Source organism: Taudactylus pleione, unplaced genomic scaffold (genome assembly GCF_031769625.1).
Source record: "Taudactylus pleione unplaced genomic scaffold, aTauple2 ptg001386l, whole genome shotgun sequence".
NCBI lineage: Eukaryota > Metazoa > Chordata > Amphibia > Anura > Myobatrachidae > Taudactylus > Taudactylus pleione.
The window spans coordinates 725,133-744,585 of NW_028285786.1; the positions used below are offsets into that span (position 1 = coordinate 725,133).

Consider the following 19,453-nt stretch of genomic DNA (forward strand, 5'->3'; position numbering starts at 1 on the left):
ATCTGAGTATTCATTAAGGGCATCAACATCCGCTCAGCAGACCAAGCAGTGAGGAGTAAATACACCAGGCTTCTCCCCAGGAGGCTCTATACAAGCTAAGTACAATATTGTCTTTGTTTTTATATTAGCTGCTTGAACAGCACCAAAGCTAAACTTTCACTTCTCGGTACAGTTTTTTAGGGTAAAAATAATTGAATAGAATATGTTTCTTGACCTCATGGTGCGTACACATGGAACGATCGACAGCGATAACGATATCGCTGTACGATCTCCTGCACCTTCCCAGAGTGCTGGATGATCGATATCGATCATCAAGCACACCACCAACGATGGGCCAGCAACCTGCGATCGCGTGTGGCCCTATGTAACCTGGTCGATATCGTTATCGTCCATCCGTGCCCGTGCATGGCTAGTCGTTTTGGGATGGAAGGGGCCAAAAAATACACGATATGAACGATAACGATATGATAGTTATCGTTCATATCGTGCGTACGCACCATTAGTAAAATACATTTGCTGTTGATAACAATCGTAGAAAACAATGAAAACTTAAAACAGATGCTTTTCTTTGTTTGAATTTATGGCAAGTGCAAGGATTTGTGGCTATGGAGCAGTATAAACACAACCAAACGTTTAAGGAAAGGTTATGGAACATCTACGGCCATGGGATTTACAGTACTGTAACACTGGCAAACTCCTACATTCACGTGTAATATCTGTAAATGGAAAAATTCAGAATTATGTTTTCACAATTCTGACGTCACTCATAAAGGCTGCATGCATTATAATGTAGTGTGTCCGGCAACACGCAAACTGTCGCTATCGGTAACACGGCTTTCCTCACGGACTCCAGTCTCCGGCTTGTTCAGCTGAATCCTGAGCCCACTTACGTGTAGTGCGCTTTAAATGTACTTTTCTATGTTTGATAAGGCTTGAGTTTTGACTGAAGCCCTTTCCACACTGATTGCAGACGTACGGTCTCTCCCCGGTGTGCGTCCTCTGGTGTTCGATAAGATTGGACCTCTGCGTGTAGCTTTTCTCGCAGACCGAGCAAGTGTAAGGCCGCAGTCCTGTGTGAGCTCTCTGGTGGGCAATGAGGTTCGAGATCTGAGTGAAACGCCTGCCGCATTCGCCGCAGGAGTACGGCCGCTCCCCTCTGTGCGCCCGCTGGTGAGTGACAAGATGGGAGCTGCGGGAAAAACTCTTCCCGCATTCTGTGCATCCGTAAGGCCGCTCTCCTGTGTGCGCCCTCTTATGCGTTACGAGGTTTGATATAAGTGTGAAGCTCTTATCGCAGTCATTGCAGATGTAGGGCTTCTCCCCCGTGTGGGCTCTCTGATGGGCAATGAGGTTTGAGCTGTCAGTAAAGGTTTTGCCACACTCGGTGCATACGTACGGTCTCTCTCCGGTGTGGGTCCTCTGGTGTTTCACCAGATTGGAGCTATCGGTAAAGCTTTTGCCACAGTCCGGACAGACAAACGGCTTCTCTCCTGTGTGGATTCTGTGGTGGGTGACCAGAGATGATCTCCGGGTAAAACTTTTCTCGCAGTCGGTGCATGCAAACCTCTTTTCCAGTCGTGCTCGGTGTCTGCTCTGTTTTTGTCCCCCTTTACCCAGTTTGTGTATTTTAAACCGGGCGTGTTTATCTGCTGGAGTGTTCTCTCTATTCCCTTGTCTGCATGCCTCATCCTCACTGGACTTCAATTCCGGAAAATCGGATTTGCTCTTCAGAGACTCGCGGTCGCTGTCCGAGCTGCAGGTTTTATCATACTGGGGGTTGTTATCACCCATTGTAACTGGAACAATGGATTATATGCTTAGTGATCTTCAAATCTGCAAAAATTAAAAATGTAAATGTCCTTTATTAATTCATTATTATTGTTTAAATCAGATACACTGGGGATGGAAATTAGGCTTCAATGTTTTATTATTGTGCTTTACAATTGTAGGGTGTTGACTATTTAACATAAACTTCAGATATATATTTGTATTTCATGTTTTTACATTTTAATTTTTTTAATCAAACCATCCATTGATAAACCTGCAGGCTATTTTGTAACTAACCAGCATCCCCGGCAACGCATACTATCAGAGAAAATGTAATAACATTTTGGCCAATATTTTGAACTCTTTTATATTATTTTATTGTTACTTCACTTTTATTGGTGTTATTGTAACAGGGAAACCTGTACTTCTCCTGTTGTTTCCTGACAATGATTAGGGTATTTTCCATACATAAATAATATAGATAAGCGTTGTAACTCATTGGTCCCTGAACACCCTGCCAATGTGTTGTGAAACGCGTCAGTAACATTAATGTCACCTGACAATGTTGTTTTTTTAGTTACAGCCACACTAGGAGGTCTATTTACTAAGCTTTGTTAGGAGATAAAGTGAACGGTGATAAGGTACAGGCCAATCAGCTCCTAACTGCCATGTCACAGGTTGTGTTTGAAAAAATGTCAGTTAAAGTGCCAGCCAATCAGCTCTTATCTCCTAACACAGCTTAGTAAATAGACCCCTAGGTGTCATTTACAGTCACAGTACAACACTGCGGTCAGCAGGATTAATACCTGTATGAGCGCTACAGCACTTCCTCTCAGCCCCTTCACACTGCTTCTGAGGTGATTCAGCTACAATGAGGGCTTGAAAAGCCTTGAATGATATCTAAGTATGCGGAAGCAGACATACACCACATAGTATGTTGGTCATGCGCCGCGTATTACGTCGCCCATGCGCTGGGTAGCAGAATGTTGGCCATGCACCGCATAGGGGAATGTGCCGCGTTGGAGCATATTGGCCATGCGCCGTGTAGGAGAATGTCGGCCATGCACCGCATAGGAGAATGTGCCATGTTGGAGAATATTGCCCATGCGCTGTGTAGGAGAATGTCAGCCATGCGCCGCAAAGGGGAATGTGCCGCGTTGGAGCATATTGGCCATGTGCTGTGTAGGAGAATGTCAGCCATGCACCGCATAGGGGGGACGTGCGCGTTGGAGCATATTGGCCATGCGCTGTGTAGGAGAATGTCGGCCATGCACCGCATAGGGGAACGTGCCGCGTTGGAGCATATTGGCCATGTGCCGTGTAGGAGAATGTCGGCCATGCACCACATAGGGGAATGTGCCGCGTTGGAGCGTATTGCCCATGCGCTGTGTAGGAGAATGTCAGCCATGTGCCGCATAGGGGAACGTGCCGCGTTGGAACATAGTGGCCATGTGCCGTGTAGGCGAATGTCAGCCATGTGCCGCATAGGGTAATGTGCCGCGTTGGAGCATATTGGCCATGTGCCGTGTAGGAGAATGTCAGCCATGCGCCGCATAGGGGGAACGTGCGCGTTAGAGCATATTGGCCATGTGCCGTGTAGGAGAATGTCGGCCATGCACCGCATAGGGGAATGTGCCGCTTTGGAGCATATTGGCCATGTGCCGTGTAGGAGAATGTCGGCCATGCACCGCATAGGGGAATGTGCCGCTTTGGAGCATATTGGCCATGTGCCGCGTTGGAGCATATTGGCCATGTGCTGTGTAGGAGAATGTCAGCCATGTGCCGCATAGGGGAATGTGCCGCGTTGGAACATAGTGGCCATGTGCCGTGTAGGAGAATGTCAGCCATGTGCCGCATAGGGGAATGTGCCGCGTTGGACCGTATTGGCCATGCGCTGTGTAGGAGAATGTCAGCCATGGGCCGCATAGGGGAATGTGCCACGTTGGAGCATATTGCCCATGCACTGTGTAGGAGAATGTCAGCCATGTGCCGCATAGGGGAATGTGCCACGTTGGAGCGTATTGGCCATGCGCTGTGTAGGAGAATGTCAGCCATGTGCCGCATAGGGGAATGTGCCGCGTTGGAGCGTATTGCCCATGCGCTGTGTAGGAGAATGTCAGCCATGTGCCGCATAGGGGAACGTGCCGCGTTGGAACATAGTGGCCATGTGCCGTGTAGGCGAATGTCAGCCATGTGCCGCATAGGGTAATGTGCCGCGTTGGAGCATATTGGCCATGTGCCGTGTAGGAGAATGTCAGCCATGCGCCGCATAGGGAGAACGTGCGCGTTAGAGCATATTGGCCATGTGCCGTGTAGGAGAATGTCGGCCATGCACCGCATAGGGGAATGTGCCGCTTTGGAGCATATTGGCCATGTGCCGTGTAGGCGAATGTCAGCCATGTGCCGCATAGGGGAATGTGCCGCGTTGGAGCATATTGGCCATGCGCCGTGTAGGAGAATGTCAGCCATGCGCCGCATAGGGGGAACGTGCGCGTTGGAGCATATTGGCCATGTGCCGTGTAGGAGAATGTCGGCCATGCACCGCATAGGGGAATGTGCCGCTTTGGAGCATATTGGCCATGTGCCGCGTTGGAGCATATTGGCCATGTGCTGTGTAGGAGAATGTCAGCCATGTGCCGCATAGGGGAATGTGCCGCGTTGGAACATAGTGGCCATGTGCCGTGTAGGAGAATGTCAGCCATGTGCCGCATAGGGGAATGTGCCGCGTTGGACCGTATTGGCCATGCGCTGTGTAGGAGAATGTCAGCCATGGGCCGCATAGGGGAATGTGCCACGTTGGAGCATATTGCCCATGCACTGTGTAGGAGAATGTCAGCCATGTGCCGCATAGGGGAATGTGCCACGTTGGAGCGTATTGGCCATGCGCTGTGTAGGAGAATGTCAGCCATGTGCCGCATAGGGGAATGTGCCGCGTTGGAGCGTATTGCCCATGCACTGTGTAGGAGAATGTCAGCCATGTGCCGCATAGGGGAATGTGCCACGTTGGAGCGTATTGGCCATGCGCCGTGTAGGAGAATGTCAGCCATGCGCCGCATAGGGGGAACGTGCGCGTTGGAGCATATTGGCCATGTGCCGTGTAGGAGAATGTCGGCCATGCACCGCATAGGGGAATGTGCCGCTTTGGAGCATATTGGCCATGTGCCGCGTTGGAGCATATTGGCCATGTGCTGTGTAGGAGAATGTCAGCCATGTGCCGCATAGGGGAATGTGCCGCGTTGGAACATAGTGGCCATGTGCCGTGTAGGAGAATGTCAGCCATGTGCCGCATAGGGGAATGTGCCGCGTTGGACCGTATTGGCCATGCGCTGTGTAGGAGAATGTCAGCCATGGGCCGCATAGGGGAATGTGCCACGTTGGAGCATATTGCCCATGCACTGTGTAGGAGAATGTCAGCCATGTGCCGCATAGGGGAATGTGCCACGTTGGAGCGTATTGGCCATGCGCTGTGTAGGAGAATGTCAGCCATGTGCCGCATAGGGGAATGTGCCGCGTTGGAGCGTATTGCCCATGCGCTGTGTAGGAGAATGTCAGCCATGTGCCGCATAGGGGAATGTGCCGCGTTGGAACATATTGGCCATGTGCCGTGTAGGAGAATGTCAGCCATGTGCCGCATAGGGGAACGTGCCGCATTGGAACATATTGGCCATGTGCCGTGTAGGAGAATGTCAGCCATGTGTCGCATAGGGGAATGTGCCGCGTTGGAGCATATTGGCCATGCGCGGTGCAGGAGAATGTGGCTCATATGCCGCATAGGGGAATGTCGGCCATACGCAGTGTAGGAGAAAGATATAATTTTCCATAATGTAGTTATTATTGCATAGCTATAGTATGTATAGAGCTGTTTCAGTGCATTGCTTCATTAAATACACCAGTTCTCTATCTGCATCTTACATTCAATTCATTTTAATATAGCACAGCTATTGTGATGAAGGATTGCTGAGCACTGGACATGGCCCGGTCCCTGGTCACCCCCGGGTGAGCCCTGCACGCTGTCCCTGGAGCCCCGGCTGCACAGTGTACACCCCCGCCCGGCTCTGTCTCACTCCCGCGCCCCGCAGGCGGCTTCTCTTACCTGCAACAGTACAGCCCGTACATATTCAGCAGCGATGGGCGGAGCTTAGGGGATCGCCCGGTGGGTTCTGGGAGTCGTAGTCTCCTGCGCAGCGCACACACAGCAGAGCCTATGGCACCGTGGGAGAGACTGGACTACAAGACACAGGTACCCACCAAGGGTGACTCCAGCACCTCAGATGCAGCACAATGTGATCATTCTCATTTTAGTCGCTGGTTACTATGGATCAAAAATGGGGGAAAAAAAAAACAAAAAAAAAAACACGAAAGCTGTAAAGAAAAATGTCATCATGTTATACCCTCCATGTTTATTGTCACCATGGTATGAGGTGGTTACGTGTCATCATTGTGACTGCTCCTGGGGCACTAGCATCAAAAGTAAATAAAATATTGTTTTTTAGGTTTAGTATTTAAAAAAAAAAAAAAAAATTAAATTTGCAGCCCTAGTTCTATATAACACATACATTACATGGCATTGTATTTAGCCTTAGTTCTTATTGTAAGTACTATGGCAGTATTAGATGAACCCAAACTCATGGTAACTACCATAGGTGCAGCTGCTATGGGGCCCAGAGCTGAGGGGGGCCCATCTTCCTTGTCAAAGTTACATGTGTTTTATACATTGAGGGGTATTCAATATGGGAGCGAAAAGTCCGTGCTGGACTGTTCGCTCCACTTTCAGAGATTTTTCTGGGATAAAGTATCGGGCGCGCGCCCGATACTTTATCCCCGTATTCAATATAAAATCAACGAAAACGGGACCTGGCGAAGTGGGATTTGCGATAAACTACGAAATTTTCCTGGAAAAAATTGTAGGACCCCCCTAAAGCTGTAAAAACATGGGGGATCACTATGGGTCCCCCCGTTTTAGCCTGCAAATTAAAGTCGGGGATTTAAATAGCTGCGGCAGGTGCTTTTTTCCCGACATTGAAGAAGTGATGCACATTTAGGTTATTTTTTTTAGTTTTTTTAAGTGGTCCAATCAAATTTGGGGTACATGAAAATGGGTACTAGCATATTTTGATGTCCCTAAAGTAAGTTTTTAAAAATTCTGCAATTGTGCACCTGCCGCTAATAATCTATTCTAGAATACACCTGCCGCATACTTGCAGTATAGCCCTGAACCTATTTCCCTAGTTTTTAAAAATTTTTTCCCTTTTTTTTTCACCCCAATTTTTAAATTAATTTTTTGGGGTGTCCCTATTTTTTTTACACTTTTTTTGAGTTATTTTTAAAATGACATTCCCAGGGGTGCAGGCTAATGTTTTCAAGCCTGCACCCCTAAACCCCAATTCTGCACTTTTTTTCGCCACCTATTCATTTTTTTTCAAAGACTTTTCGAACCTGCGAAGTCTTTGAAATTGAATAGGGTGTAAAACCAAAACCTGCGATAATGACGTCATAGGTGCGATATTAACGCAAAAACTGAGTTTTCGCCCCATATTGAATTCCCCTAATTGGGTGGTATATAGGGGCCCTTATAAACTTTTGCTCTGGGGCCTTCAAATACCTAGTTACGCCCTTACCCACACTTACCTATTCTTCTGTAACATCTGGGAGACTCCAGTAAGAGCGGGTTACCCTCCTGCATCACACCCACTTCCTAGAGAAAGGGGCAGGACAGGTGGCCGCAGTGACGCATACTTGCCCACTTTCCTGGGAGACCCACACATTTTTGGGGAGTTCTCGTGGCTCCAGAGAGAATGTGTGCGAAGTGGGTGGGGAAGGGGGGCGCAGTGACGCCATTTGCTATGAACGGCATTATCGTAGCAACTCCTCCTGTGACAAAATGTGGGGAATTGCAGTGAAATATTGCAGCGTACCGGTGGTGCAAATAGCGTCTCTGCGCTCCCACCCTGGCTGGACCTGCCCCTCCACGGACCTTCTAAGACAGCTAAAGTATGCGCAGTTTGATGCACCGGGTGTGTCTGCAGATAGGTGCAAATACATACTGATGTTAATGGCGATGGCAAGCTCTAGCTAACCCCTTCTGATCTGCCTCCTGAAAAAGTCTGCAATTGTGATATCATGGTTCACATTATCACAGCTCGCCCACCACCGTGTGATGGTGCATGATCTGTCATACAGATGCACCTAGTTCATTGTGGCTGACCGCACCACAAAGGATAGGGCTATGGCGCGTCCCCGGTCGCGAGAGTGCATCTCCATTCAGTCCTATGGAGACGCGAATGCGCGTCTCCGATCGCGGGGAGTGCGTCTCCCATTCATTCCTGTGGAGACGCAAATGCGTGTCTCCGATCGCGGGAGTCTGTCTGGCGCCACGCGATTACAGGCTAAGATGGAGCTGGGCATATCTGTAGGTAGGTGTGTGAATTCCCCCTGGCCCACTCTGACGGACATGTTCCCCAGGAAGAAGTAAATGGGACAGTGAGGAATAACTATACTAACAAATTCTTACAAAGTTGCTTCTGGTAATCGGAGAAAACTAAACATTTTGAAATAGAGTAAATAAATGATCCAATATTATTGAGTGATAAAATATATATGATAAATGATAAGTGCAAAACACTGACAAGTCCTTCAATAACCCATAATCAACCAGATCCTCCATAAAGGAGAGATGTGGCGGGAAAAATATTTCTTCTCCCTCTGTAAATGAACTTATATGAATGAGGCAGCTTCCAGGGGGTCTTTCCCTGCGTTGATTTTGATATTCAAGAGATTTCCCATAACATTCACAAATATGTATACAGTGATGTGAAAATGTTTTTGCCCCCTACCTGATTTCTTCTATTTTTGTATATTTGTCACACTTAATTGTTTCAGATCTTCATCAAAGTGAATCTGAGACAAAATTCAGTTTTTAAATGATCATTTCATTTATTGAAGGAAAAACTGGCCCTGTGTGAAATAATATTGCCCCTTCATTACTCCTTCAGCAAATGAACCAAACTGAATTGATAATTTTGTTCAATTAGACTAGACACAATCAGGCCTGATTACTGCCAGCACTGTTGAATCTAAATATCACTTAAACAGAACCTTTCCAGCAATGTGAATTTAGCTAAAAGGCCTCAACAAGCAGCACTGTGTGCCACCATCAAAAGAAATTCCAGAAGAGATGAAAAAGAAACTTATTGAAATATATCAGTCTGGATAGGTTACAAAACCATTTCTAAGACTCAGGGACTCCAGCGAATCACGGTGAGAGCCATTATCTTCAAATGGAGAAAACTTGGAACAGTGGTGAATCTTCCCAGGAGTGGTGGGCCTACCGAAATAACTCGCATTGACGACTCAGTATCTGGTCAGATTGTCAACAGTAACCATGTTAACATTAATATAGTCGACATTAGAATGTTAACAGGCACCATGTCGACATGTTCAGAATAGTGTACAAGTCGACATTGTCAGAATGCCGACAGCTAGGGGCCGCCGGGAGAGTTAGGTTTCTGGTGGAGGTTAGGGTTAGGCTGCAGGGAGAGGTTGGGATTAGGCTGTGGGGAGGGGGGGATTAGGCAATAAGGGAACAATTAGGCTGCAGGGGGAGGACAGGCTGTGCGGAGAGGTTGGGCATTAGATCGCTGGGACCTGGAAGAAGCTGAAGACGCTGCAGCAGAAGGGACCATGTAACTGACCACTCAGCCACCAAGGACATTAGGTCAACATTCTATCAAGTCGACCTAACATACCACACCCGGCGACTCATCTGGGAAGTCACAAATAGAACCTACACAAACATCTAAGGAACTGCAGGCCTCAGTTACTGTCAGCATTCATGATTCCACCATAAGAACGAGCCTGATCACAAATGGTATCCATGCAAGGCAAAAACCACTGCTAACCAAAAGGAACATAAAGGCTAGTCTTACATATGCCAAAAAAACACACACTGATGACCCCCCAAGCCTTTGTGCTAATGTTCTTTGGACAGGGGAGTCAAAAATTGACCTTTTCGGAAGGCACAGGTCCTGTTACATCTGGCATAAAACTAACACATCATACCAATAGTCACACATGGTGGTGGTAGTGTGATGGTGGGTGGGGATTGCTTTACTGCTTCAGGACCTTGGAGACTAAAGGCCCCCATACATCAGCAATCGATTGTGGCAATTCTGCAATCGATTATGTATAAAAATCTGCAATGTATGGGCTTCACACATCGCAGATTGCAACCAAAAAGTGAATGGAATTGTTAAATCAGATTGTCCAACATGTTGGATTTCACAGATGGATTGGGGCTGTAGATTGCTAGTGTATGGCCATGATCAGCAGATTTGCAGACCGTTACCAGTAAAATGATGGGCCTTTCAAGATTGTCCGATCTGTGTTTTCTGCAATCGATCTGCAAATCACTGAAAAAGACCTGTAATGTATGGGCGCAGATTGCTCGATTGGGAAATTCTAAGATCGGGCAATAAATCTTCAAATTGTTCAATTGTGGTTTTCAGATTGCTGATGTATGGGGGCCTTTACACATAAATGATGGAATCATAAATTCTGCTCTCTATCAGGAAATTCCTAGGGAGAATGTCCGGTCAAAAGTCCGTGATCTGTAGCTCAAGTGCAATTGAGTAATGCAGCAAGACAGCGACCTGAAGCACCTCTGGCTCAAAAGAAACAATATTAAGGTTTAGAAGTGGCCTAGTGAAAGCCCTGAGATGCTATGGCAGAACCTTACACGGGCAGGTCATGCTCGAAAAAAAACCCAATGTGGCTGAATTAAAGCAACTCTGCAAAGAAGAGTAGGACAAAATTCCTCCACAGCGATGTAAAATACTGATCTCCAGTTATCGGAGGGCGTTTGGTTGCAGTTGTTGCTGCTAAAGGTGGCACAACCAGTTATTAAGTTTAGGGGTGCAATTCATTTTTCACTTGGGATATAGGTGTTGGGAAACTTTTATCCTATAATAAATTAAATGACGGTCATTTAAAAAGTTGTATACTGTATCTTTGTATTCAATTTTGTTTAAATATCTGAAACAAATAAGCATGACAAATAGGCAAAAATAAACAAAATCAGGAAGGGAGCAAAAAGTTTTTGCGCCACTGTATAATAAGCAAGTGATGTTAGTGTACGGATAAGACACTTAAGGTGCCCATCCACTAGATCAGGGGTGGCCAACCCGCGGCTCTCGAGCCGCATGAGGCTCCTCTGAGCTCCTAATACAGCTCGCGGCTCGGGAGACCCCCATTGTTACGGAGAACGCTGGTCTCTAAAGCCATCAGAGGCCAGCGTTCCCAGTAATGCAGTGCACGGGTGACTTCATGACGTCACCAGCGATGTGAGGAGCCTGCGTGTCTGCTGGATCCAGTTAGGTACAGCAGGCGGCGGAAGCGGCATCAGCGACAGCGCGGCTGGACTCGGGAGCCCTATCATCGTGGAGCGGTGCCAGCTTGAAGGTAAGTTTCTTCATAGGGAGGGGGGGGAAGCTAGTGCTGGGGGCACGACTACAGGGAGCATTGCAGGAGGGGAACAGCTACAGGGGGCATTGCTTAATGGGCACAGCTACAGGGGACAGTGCAGAAGGGGCGCAACTACTGGGGGGCATTGCTTAATGGGCACAGCTACGGGGGGCATTAAATAATGGGCACAGCTACAGGGGCATTACAGAAGGGGCACAACTACTGGGGGCTTTGATTAATAGGCACTGCATATGGGGTACAACTGCAGAGGGCATTGCAGAAGGGGCACAACTACTGGGGGCATTGCTTAATGGGCACAACTACAGGGGGCACAGCATAATGGGCACTGGCATTCTCAATGTATTTTATGTGGTTCTGGATTTCAATATGTACTTTATGTGAACGTGGCTATGTCAATGTTCTCTATGTTGCTCTGGCTTTTTCTTTCACTTCAACAGTGAAAAATGTATATTGGGAAGACTATGTAAAATGTTTATTTTCAATGTCCTGGGCTCGCCCCCAGCGTGACTAAAAACGGGGGTGTGACAACGTCATGCTCCTGCAAATGTCATGCCAAAGGCGTGCACACAAAAATGGGGTGTCGCCTTGTGACAAATAAGCCACACCCCTTTTTTGCGCGCGCACATGCTATCTGCTCTTTCGATCGACTACATATCTTTTTTCGCTCTTTGCCTCTGACTGGTTTGTCACCCCTGCACTAGATGATTAAGTTGAGCGATTAAACGATAGTTCAATCGTTTTTGCAAAAATGTCTAAAACGACCAGCGATGTGCGTACCTGCTGGTCGTTTAGACATCTATCATCGTGCAAACATGCTGGTCAACCTGACGAGAACGTCAGGTTGAGCATGTTTGCAGAGGATTGATGAGCCTGCACTGAACGATTGCTCGTTCAGTGCAGGCTCATCACAGACTGACAAACGACTGCACAATTACAATTTCGTAATCGTGCAGTTGTTTTCATGTCTGCTAGTGGATGGGCAGCTTTAGTAAATGTATAATAGACATGTGATGTTAGTGTACAGATAGGACACTTAGAAATAGCAACTGCATATAACAACTCCATTGTCAGTACTTATAATCAGGGAGCTCTGGTACCATCACTATGGCATTTACTAGGGAAATTGGTGCTGTAAGAGAGATTTCACACCCTCCCGAGAATGACTACAGGTCTGAAACAGATGGACGCTAATCCCGGCGCAAATCCTTATTTATGCGAATACCGCAGCCGATGGAATTTGTAGAGGCTCCCCACAGGCTGCATCGCTAATCCACCGCTTTGTGTAAAGTCGCATTATCGGACAATTGGAGCAGTTCTATGGTTGAGCAGACTGTCTGTCGGAACATGGTCGCCAATGGCATTGCAACTGCAAAATAAGACAGTCGGTGGCCGTGACACATCTTTGTATAGCTAACCACCCCCGTAATCACCCGAACGCCCACTGAAAAGGTCTATGTATCCAAATTCATTCTGCGTCCCCTGGCGGTAACCATCGGAACGCATGTGCAAACTGAAAACATTGGCTACTTACGTCCATCAACGCTGCTTCAAAACCACTGCTGCAGGCCCTACATATAAATATATAACATAATTTTCCATACTGATTTAATGCTACAAATAACCGGTTTATTGCTGTGGTGGACCGGATTGTGTCACCACTTTATGGAGGACATTCCTGGTAATGTAAGATAACAACGCTGGGTTTCCATAGATACCTATATTGCGAAACGTATCTGTCTGTGCTGAGGACACCGTGTACACAGCGCTGGTACTAGAGCAGGTCAGCGATAGATTTCTACAGGTATGGCTTTCTTACTACACAAATGGTCACACTCAATATTAACCGTTGTATTGTCTGTCATTCTTGAAATTTACAAGATGATATATATACGTCCTCTCACTGGTGACTTCACAACTTTACTGTATTTTGAAAGCAGTAGACCAGTGTGGTTAGCATGGGGATTGTGACTGTTAAGAGTCCGGAATGTCCATCGAGGCTGGTCTAAGGGATCGACGGAGGGAAGTGTATAAGGTTTGTGCCTCTCCCAGTGATAGAATGAATCCTCAATATGCTGACCAAAATTACTATGTAATAAATAAAGGAGAGAAGACACTCAGGGCCTGATTCAGCAAGGAACGCAAGTGTGCGCACACACGCGGCGTGTATATGCTAATGCATACGCACGGCAAACGCAGCATAAGACACCCAGCACTAAACATCGGCCAAGTGCAAAAACATTGGAAAAGTGCGTGCGTTCTCTCACTTGCGTTCCTTGCTGAATCAGGCACTCATTGATGTTTAAATGCCGGGAACCATCTATATAGATCAGACTCCAAAGTGATGCTGGCGAGCTACACGTAGGGATAGCCATCGGTGGGTTAACCTTTGATGGCCACCATTATTTGCATGAAACGATTGATGGGGAACCATTGATGGTGTGCACACATTGATGGCCCTCCCTGCTGTGGGGAATGACAGGCTGCGGGCCAATCAGGGAAGGCATGGGGCTTAGCAGGTCACCGGCACCAAGGTAAAAAAAAAATATAGAAAACCATTGCCGCCTTTCCTGCCATTGATGGCAAAACCATGTTAACCACAGATGGCCAAATGCCATCCCTAGCTTCACAAGATATTATCATGTTACAGAACAAGACTGATTACATACTAGTCTGACAATATCGTAGGAGCAACTTCTTAGATACCCAGGACCTAGGCGACACTGGGCTTTACGATTCACGGTGGACACTGCAAATTGTCAGAAATGGACTTGTGCAGTTTCAGTTTCGATAACTCAACACTATCCAGGGGAGTACAGAAATTATATTGTGCCTCAAAAAAAACATAAAACGTGGTAGAAGACACGTCCAAGGTGGACAAGTTTCCCAAGATGTACATGGAAATGAGGGCCCAGGTACAACAGGTCTTAGTACCACAAAGTGTCAGAAGATAGTTTAGAAGAACCAGGAGGATGGGAACCTGCAGCTCCAGGACATCTAAAATATTCTCAATAAAAATATTAGTCACTATTTTCTGGGGTTTATTTCGCACTAGGTTTCAAAATAGTTTGGCAGTAGTAGAAATAGTTAATCTATAATCTTAATAATGTGCAATTCAAAACGCCATGTAAGAAGCAGAATTACTCGTCAGGCACGTTGTGTCTCTCTAGTTTGCTATATATGTTCCACCTTATTTCTGTGGTTCCGCATTCTCTCTCTAGAACATGAATACATAGGCAGAATAGCCCTTACATGTGGAATTTTATAAATCCATAAGAGATGTCTAGAACCCTATTGAGAACATAAATGCAATGACATCAAACTATTCAAACGTATTTCCATAGTTCTAATGAGCAAGAGGTTTAAAATGCAAATTCTAAATGTAAGATTTCCAGTGCCGAAAAATATGTATAAATATGGGTTATAAAAGGAGGAGCCCTGGAAATTCCATATGTATGATCATGTTCCCACATCTACAGAACAGCACAAACCATCAATACGAAGCTCTGTTCCGGGTCCTCCTTTCCTGTTAGTTAATATCATAATAGAATTCATCCTTGTACTGAAATAATATGAGATATGGTAAGAACTTACCCTTGTTATCTCTATTTCTACGAAGTCCATAGGGTTCCACAGGATACCTTGGGGTATAGGTGTGACGTCAGTCGCAGGGCACCAAAGAGTTAAGCTTTCAGCCTCCCAGGATGCACTAGGTCCCCCTCCTATACCCCGCCCCCGGGCCAAGGCACCTCAGTTAGTTACCAAGCCATAGCCCGGAGGAGGAGAAGGAAGAGAGAGAACAAAGATCTGGACACATACAAGAATCACATTCTCACCAGAGGGAGACGGAAAACCGGTGACCAGTGAGCAAAGCCCATCTGCAGCACAGGTGCGACAGGGCGGGAGTCCTGTGGAACCCTATGGACTTCGTAGAAATAGAGATAACAAGGGTAAGTTCTTACCATATCTCATATTTTCTACTTCAGGGTCCATAGGGTATCCACAGGATACCTTGGGGATGTCCCAAAGCAGTATCCTTTAAGGGTGGGGACGCTCCTGTGCAGAAAGGAGAATCCGCTGCCCGAAGGAAGCATCCTGAGAGGCGAAGGTGTCAAACCTGTAATACCTCACGAAGGTATGGACAGAAGACCACGTAGCAGCCTTGCAGATCTGAACTGCCGAGGCACCACGTCGAGCTGCCCACGAAGGACCCACAGACCTAGTGGAATGAGCCTTCAGAGAAGGAGGGACCGGTAGGCCTTCATGAAGATAAGCTTCAGAAATAGCCATACGGATCCAGGCTGCCAAAGTTTGCTTTGAAGCAGGCCAACCCTTTTTACGGAAGCCATAGAGGACAAACAAAGCGTCCGACTTCCTAAACGAAGAAGTGCGGTCAACATAAGTCCTTAAGGCCCGCACAACATCCAAAGAGGCCTCACCCACGGAAAGACCCGGCGAGTTAAAGGCCGGAACAACTATTTCCTCGTTAACATGAAACTGGGAAACAACTTTGGGAAGAAACTCGGGCCGAGTGCGGAGCACTGCCCTGTTCCCATGAAAAACCAAGAAAGGGGGTCTACAAGAAAGAGCCCCTAACTCAGAAACACGTCTGGCCGAAGCAACGGCCAGAAGGAAAACAGTCTTAGCTGTTAGCCATTTAATATCCACTGAGCCCAGTGGTTCAAACGGCGGTCCTTGGAGAGCCCTCAGGACCACAGCCAAATCCCAAGGCGCCATAGGTGGAACAAAGGGCGGCTGAATACGGAGAACACCTTGCATAAAGGTGCGCACATCCGGGATTGTAGCAATCCTACGGTGAAACCAGACAGATAGGGCCGAAACCTGTACCTTCAAAGAAGCAAGGCGAAGCCCATGATCTAGTCCCGCTTGCAGGAAGGCGAGAATCCGAGACAGACGAAACTCCCGCGGTGCATAACCTATCGGTCGACACCACTGGAAGAACGTATGCCACACGCGATGGTATATCCTCGCGGAAGACGGTTTCCGAGCTCGTAACATGGTACGCACCACAGAGCTGGAAAACCCCCGGGACCTCAGCATGGCCGTCTCAACAGCCACGCCGCCAAAGACAGCCGAGTCAGGTCCGGGTGAAGACAAGGACCCTGAGACAGAATGTCCGGTCGTAGCGGCAACCGCAGAGGACTGTCCACGGACAAACCCTGAAGGTCTGAGAACCAGTGCCGTCTGGGCCACGCGGGAGCTATCAACAGGAGCATCCCTCCTTCCTGTTTGAATTTCCGGATTACCCGTGGAAGAAGGGAGACCGGAGGGAACAGGTATGCGAACCTGAACGTCCACCGGACGGACAGAGCATCCACCAGAGACGCCCCTTCGTCTCTTGTGCGAGACCCGTACACCGGCAACTTGTTGTTGTGCCGGGACGCCATGAGGTCGATTTCTGGAAGACCCCACCTGTCCACCAGTAGTTGAAAAACGTCCGGGTGCAGGGACCATTCCCCTGGATGAACGTCCTGGCGACTTAGAAAGTCCGCCTGCCAATTTAGCACTCCCGGGATGAAGACCGCTGATATGGCCGGAAGATTGCGCTCCGCCCAAACCAGGATCCGAGAGACCTCTACGAGAGCCGCCCGACTGCGAGTTCCTCCTTGCCTGTTTATGTAGGCCACGGTGGTAGCATTGTCCGACTGGACCTGCACCGGGTGACCCTGGAGAAACCGCTGTGCCTGCAGGAGAGCATTGAAGACCGCACGGAGTTCCAAGATATTTATTGGAAGCTCCGCTTCTGTCGGCGTCCACCTGCCCTGGAACAAGTGTGGACCCGAAACTGCTCCCCAGCCCCGAAGACTGGCGTCCGTTGTCAACAGGACCCAATTTGGAACCCAGAACGGACGTCCCTTGTTGAGGTGGGTCGTCTTTAACCACCACGCAAGGGACAGGCGAACCTCCGGGGTGAGCACAATCGTCTGGAACTTCAGAGACTGAGGCAGCCCGTTCCACTTGGACAGGATCAGGTGCTGCAGAGGTCTGGAGTGAAACAGGGCGTATTCCACCATGTCGAACACCGACACCATGGAGCCCAGTAACCTCATCGCCGAGTGTAAGGACACCCGGCGGCTGTGCAGACAACTGCACACCCTTGACTGTAAAGCAGAGATCTTGTCCTCCGTCATGAAGATCCTTTGCTGTCCCGAGTCCAATAAGGCTCCAAGATGCAGAATCCTCCGAGACGGGATTAGAGTGGACTTCTGCCAGTTGATTAGCCAGCCGTGCCGTTGCAGCAGTGCAATGGTCAGGTCCAAGTGGTGTAACAGGAGCTCTGGAGATCCTGTCACCAATAACAGGTCGTCCAAGTACGGCAACATGCGGACTCCTTGCAGCCGCAGAGAAGCCGCCATGACTGCCATCACCTTGGTGAAAACACGTGGTGCTGTCGCCAGGCCAAAAGGTAACGCCCGAAACTGGAAATGGTCGCTGCGGATTGCAAACCGAAGGAACTCTTGATGGCGCAAAAGAATAGGGACATGCAGGTAAGCGTCCTGTATGTCCAATGACACCATGTAGTCCCCAGGTTCCAGCGCCAGAATGATGGACCGTAGGGTCTCCATCCGAAACTTCGGGACCCGCAAAGACTTGTTGAGTGCTTTGAGGTTGAGAATCGGACGATATGACCCATTGGGTTTCTGTACCAAAAAAAAAATTTGAATAGAAACCCTGGCCCTTCTGGGAGAATGGAACAGGCACTATAACTCCAGCCTGGAGCATAGTGTGCAATACCTTCCGCAGCTCCGTAGCCTTGTTCCGGTCTGATGGTAGACCCGTGGTGAAGAATCGAGCCGGGGGTCTGTGCCGGAAGGAGAGGGCGTACCCGTGGGAGACCACCTCCAGAACCCAAGTGTCTGTCTTAGTGAACGACCAACACCGGGAGAACTGCAGCAGGCGGCCTCCCACCCTGGGATCCCCCAAGGGGAGACCCGGACCGTCAGGCCGCAGGCTTGTCATCTGGCTTGGGGGCCGGACGTCTGGTACTCCATGCCTGTTTCCGGGGCTTGACCGATTTCTTAGGGCCAGCCTGTCGAGGAAACGACTGTGGTTTGGGCCTGCCCTGGGCCCTAGATGACCGAAAGGACGATGGTCCAGAACCAGAAGGAGCAGCGGCCGACGGGAGACAAGCAGATTTGGCTGCCGCCAGCGTGGCCACAATCTTATCCAGATCCGGACCGAAGAGAACTTCTCCGGTAAACGGCAACGCTTCCAGACCTTTCTTGGAATCTGCGTCCGCCTTCCAGGATCGCAGCCACAAGGTGCGACGAGCAGCTACCGCTGCTGAAGAAATTCTAGACACCAGAGTACTAATGTCTAGAGCCGCCTCGTTGATGTAGGTGGCCGAATCACGGAGATTGCCAATCAACTCCGCCTGTTCGGCCGGACAGTCGGATTCAAAAGAAGCCTCTAATGAATCCGCCCAGCGCTCCATCGCTCTGGCAACCCAGCAAATGGCCATAGCCGGCCGTGCTGCCCCCCCTGCAAGGGAATAAGCGGACTTCAGGCAGATTTCTACCTTGCGGTCCGTAGCATCCTTAAGGGAGGACATGGATGGCATCGGCAATGTGGCACTACGGACAAGACGGGTCACGTGAGAATCCACCTGTGGAGGGGATTCCCACTTAGCAAAATAATTATCCGCGAACGGATAAGCCACCGCCAGGCGTCTCTGCGGCTGGTATCTTTTGCCAGGTTGTTTCCACGCCTCCTCTAAATGGTCCACCAACTGACCCGAAAGAGGAAAGACTGTGGCATCGCCCTTCACATCTTTGAAAAAGGCATACTTAGATTTAGCCGCTGGGGGAACTTCGTCCTCAATCACCAAGGCTGTGCGGACCGCCCGAATAAGTCCAGGAATATATACTCTGGACTTAGCATCAGCGTCCTTAGTATGGAGAGGTTCCTGATCGTAAGGATCCAGAATCTCCCCATCATCAGACGTCCCTTCGTCATCCTCATAAGGAGCGGACAGAGACGCCACCGGCCTTTTATGAGGCCGCATCACAGACTCCCCTTGCAACACATCCGACAAGTGCTGTACAGAACTCGTCAGGGAGTTAACCCACGCTGGCTCCTGAGAACCCGGGAGCGGGGAAATAGGGAGACTGTGGGGTACCACCAATTGTCGTGGGAACCCCTGCATGGGTGACGACACCACAGACTGCTGGGACAAACCCATCGGAGT

At 48.6% G+C, this 19,453-nt stretch overlaps 1 protein-coding gene across 1 annotated transcript in view; it reads right to left on the bottom strand.

The window, feature by feature from the left end:
- Window positions 1-562: 562 nt before the first annotated feature.
- LOC148442941 (uncharacterized) overlaps window positions 563-19,453 on the bottom strand; it is a 30,148-nt gene continuing 11,257 nt past the window's right edge. The window contains exon 7 of the mRNA XM_088463503.1: window positions 563-1,542. Within this exon, the coding sequence (XP_088319629.1) occupies window positions 841-1,542 (702 nt within the window). The 3' untranslated portion in view covers window positions 563-840. The remainder of the gene's footprint in view (window positions 1,543-19,453) is intronic.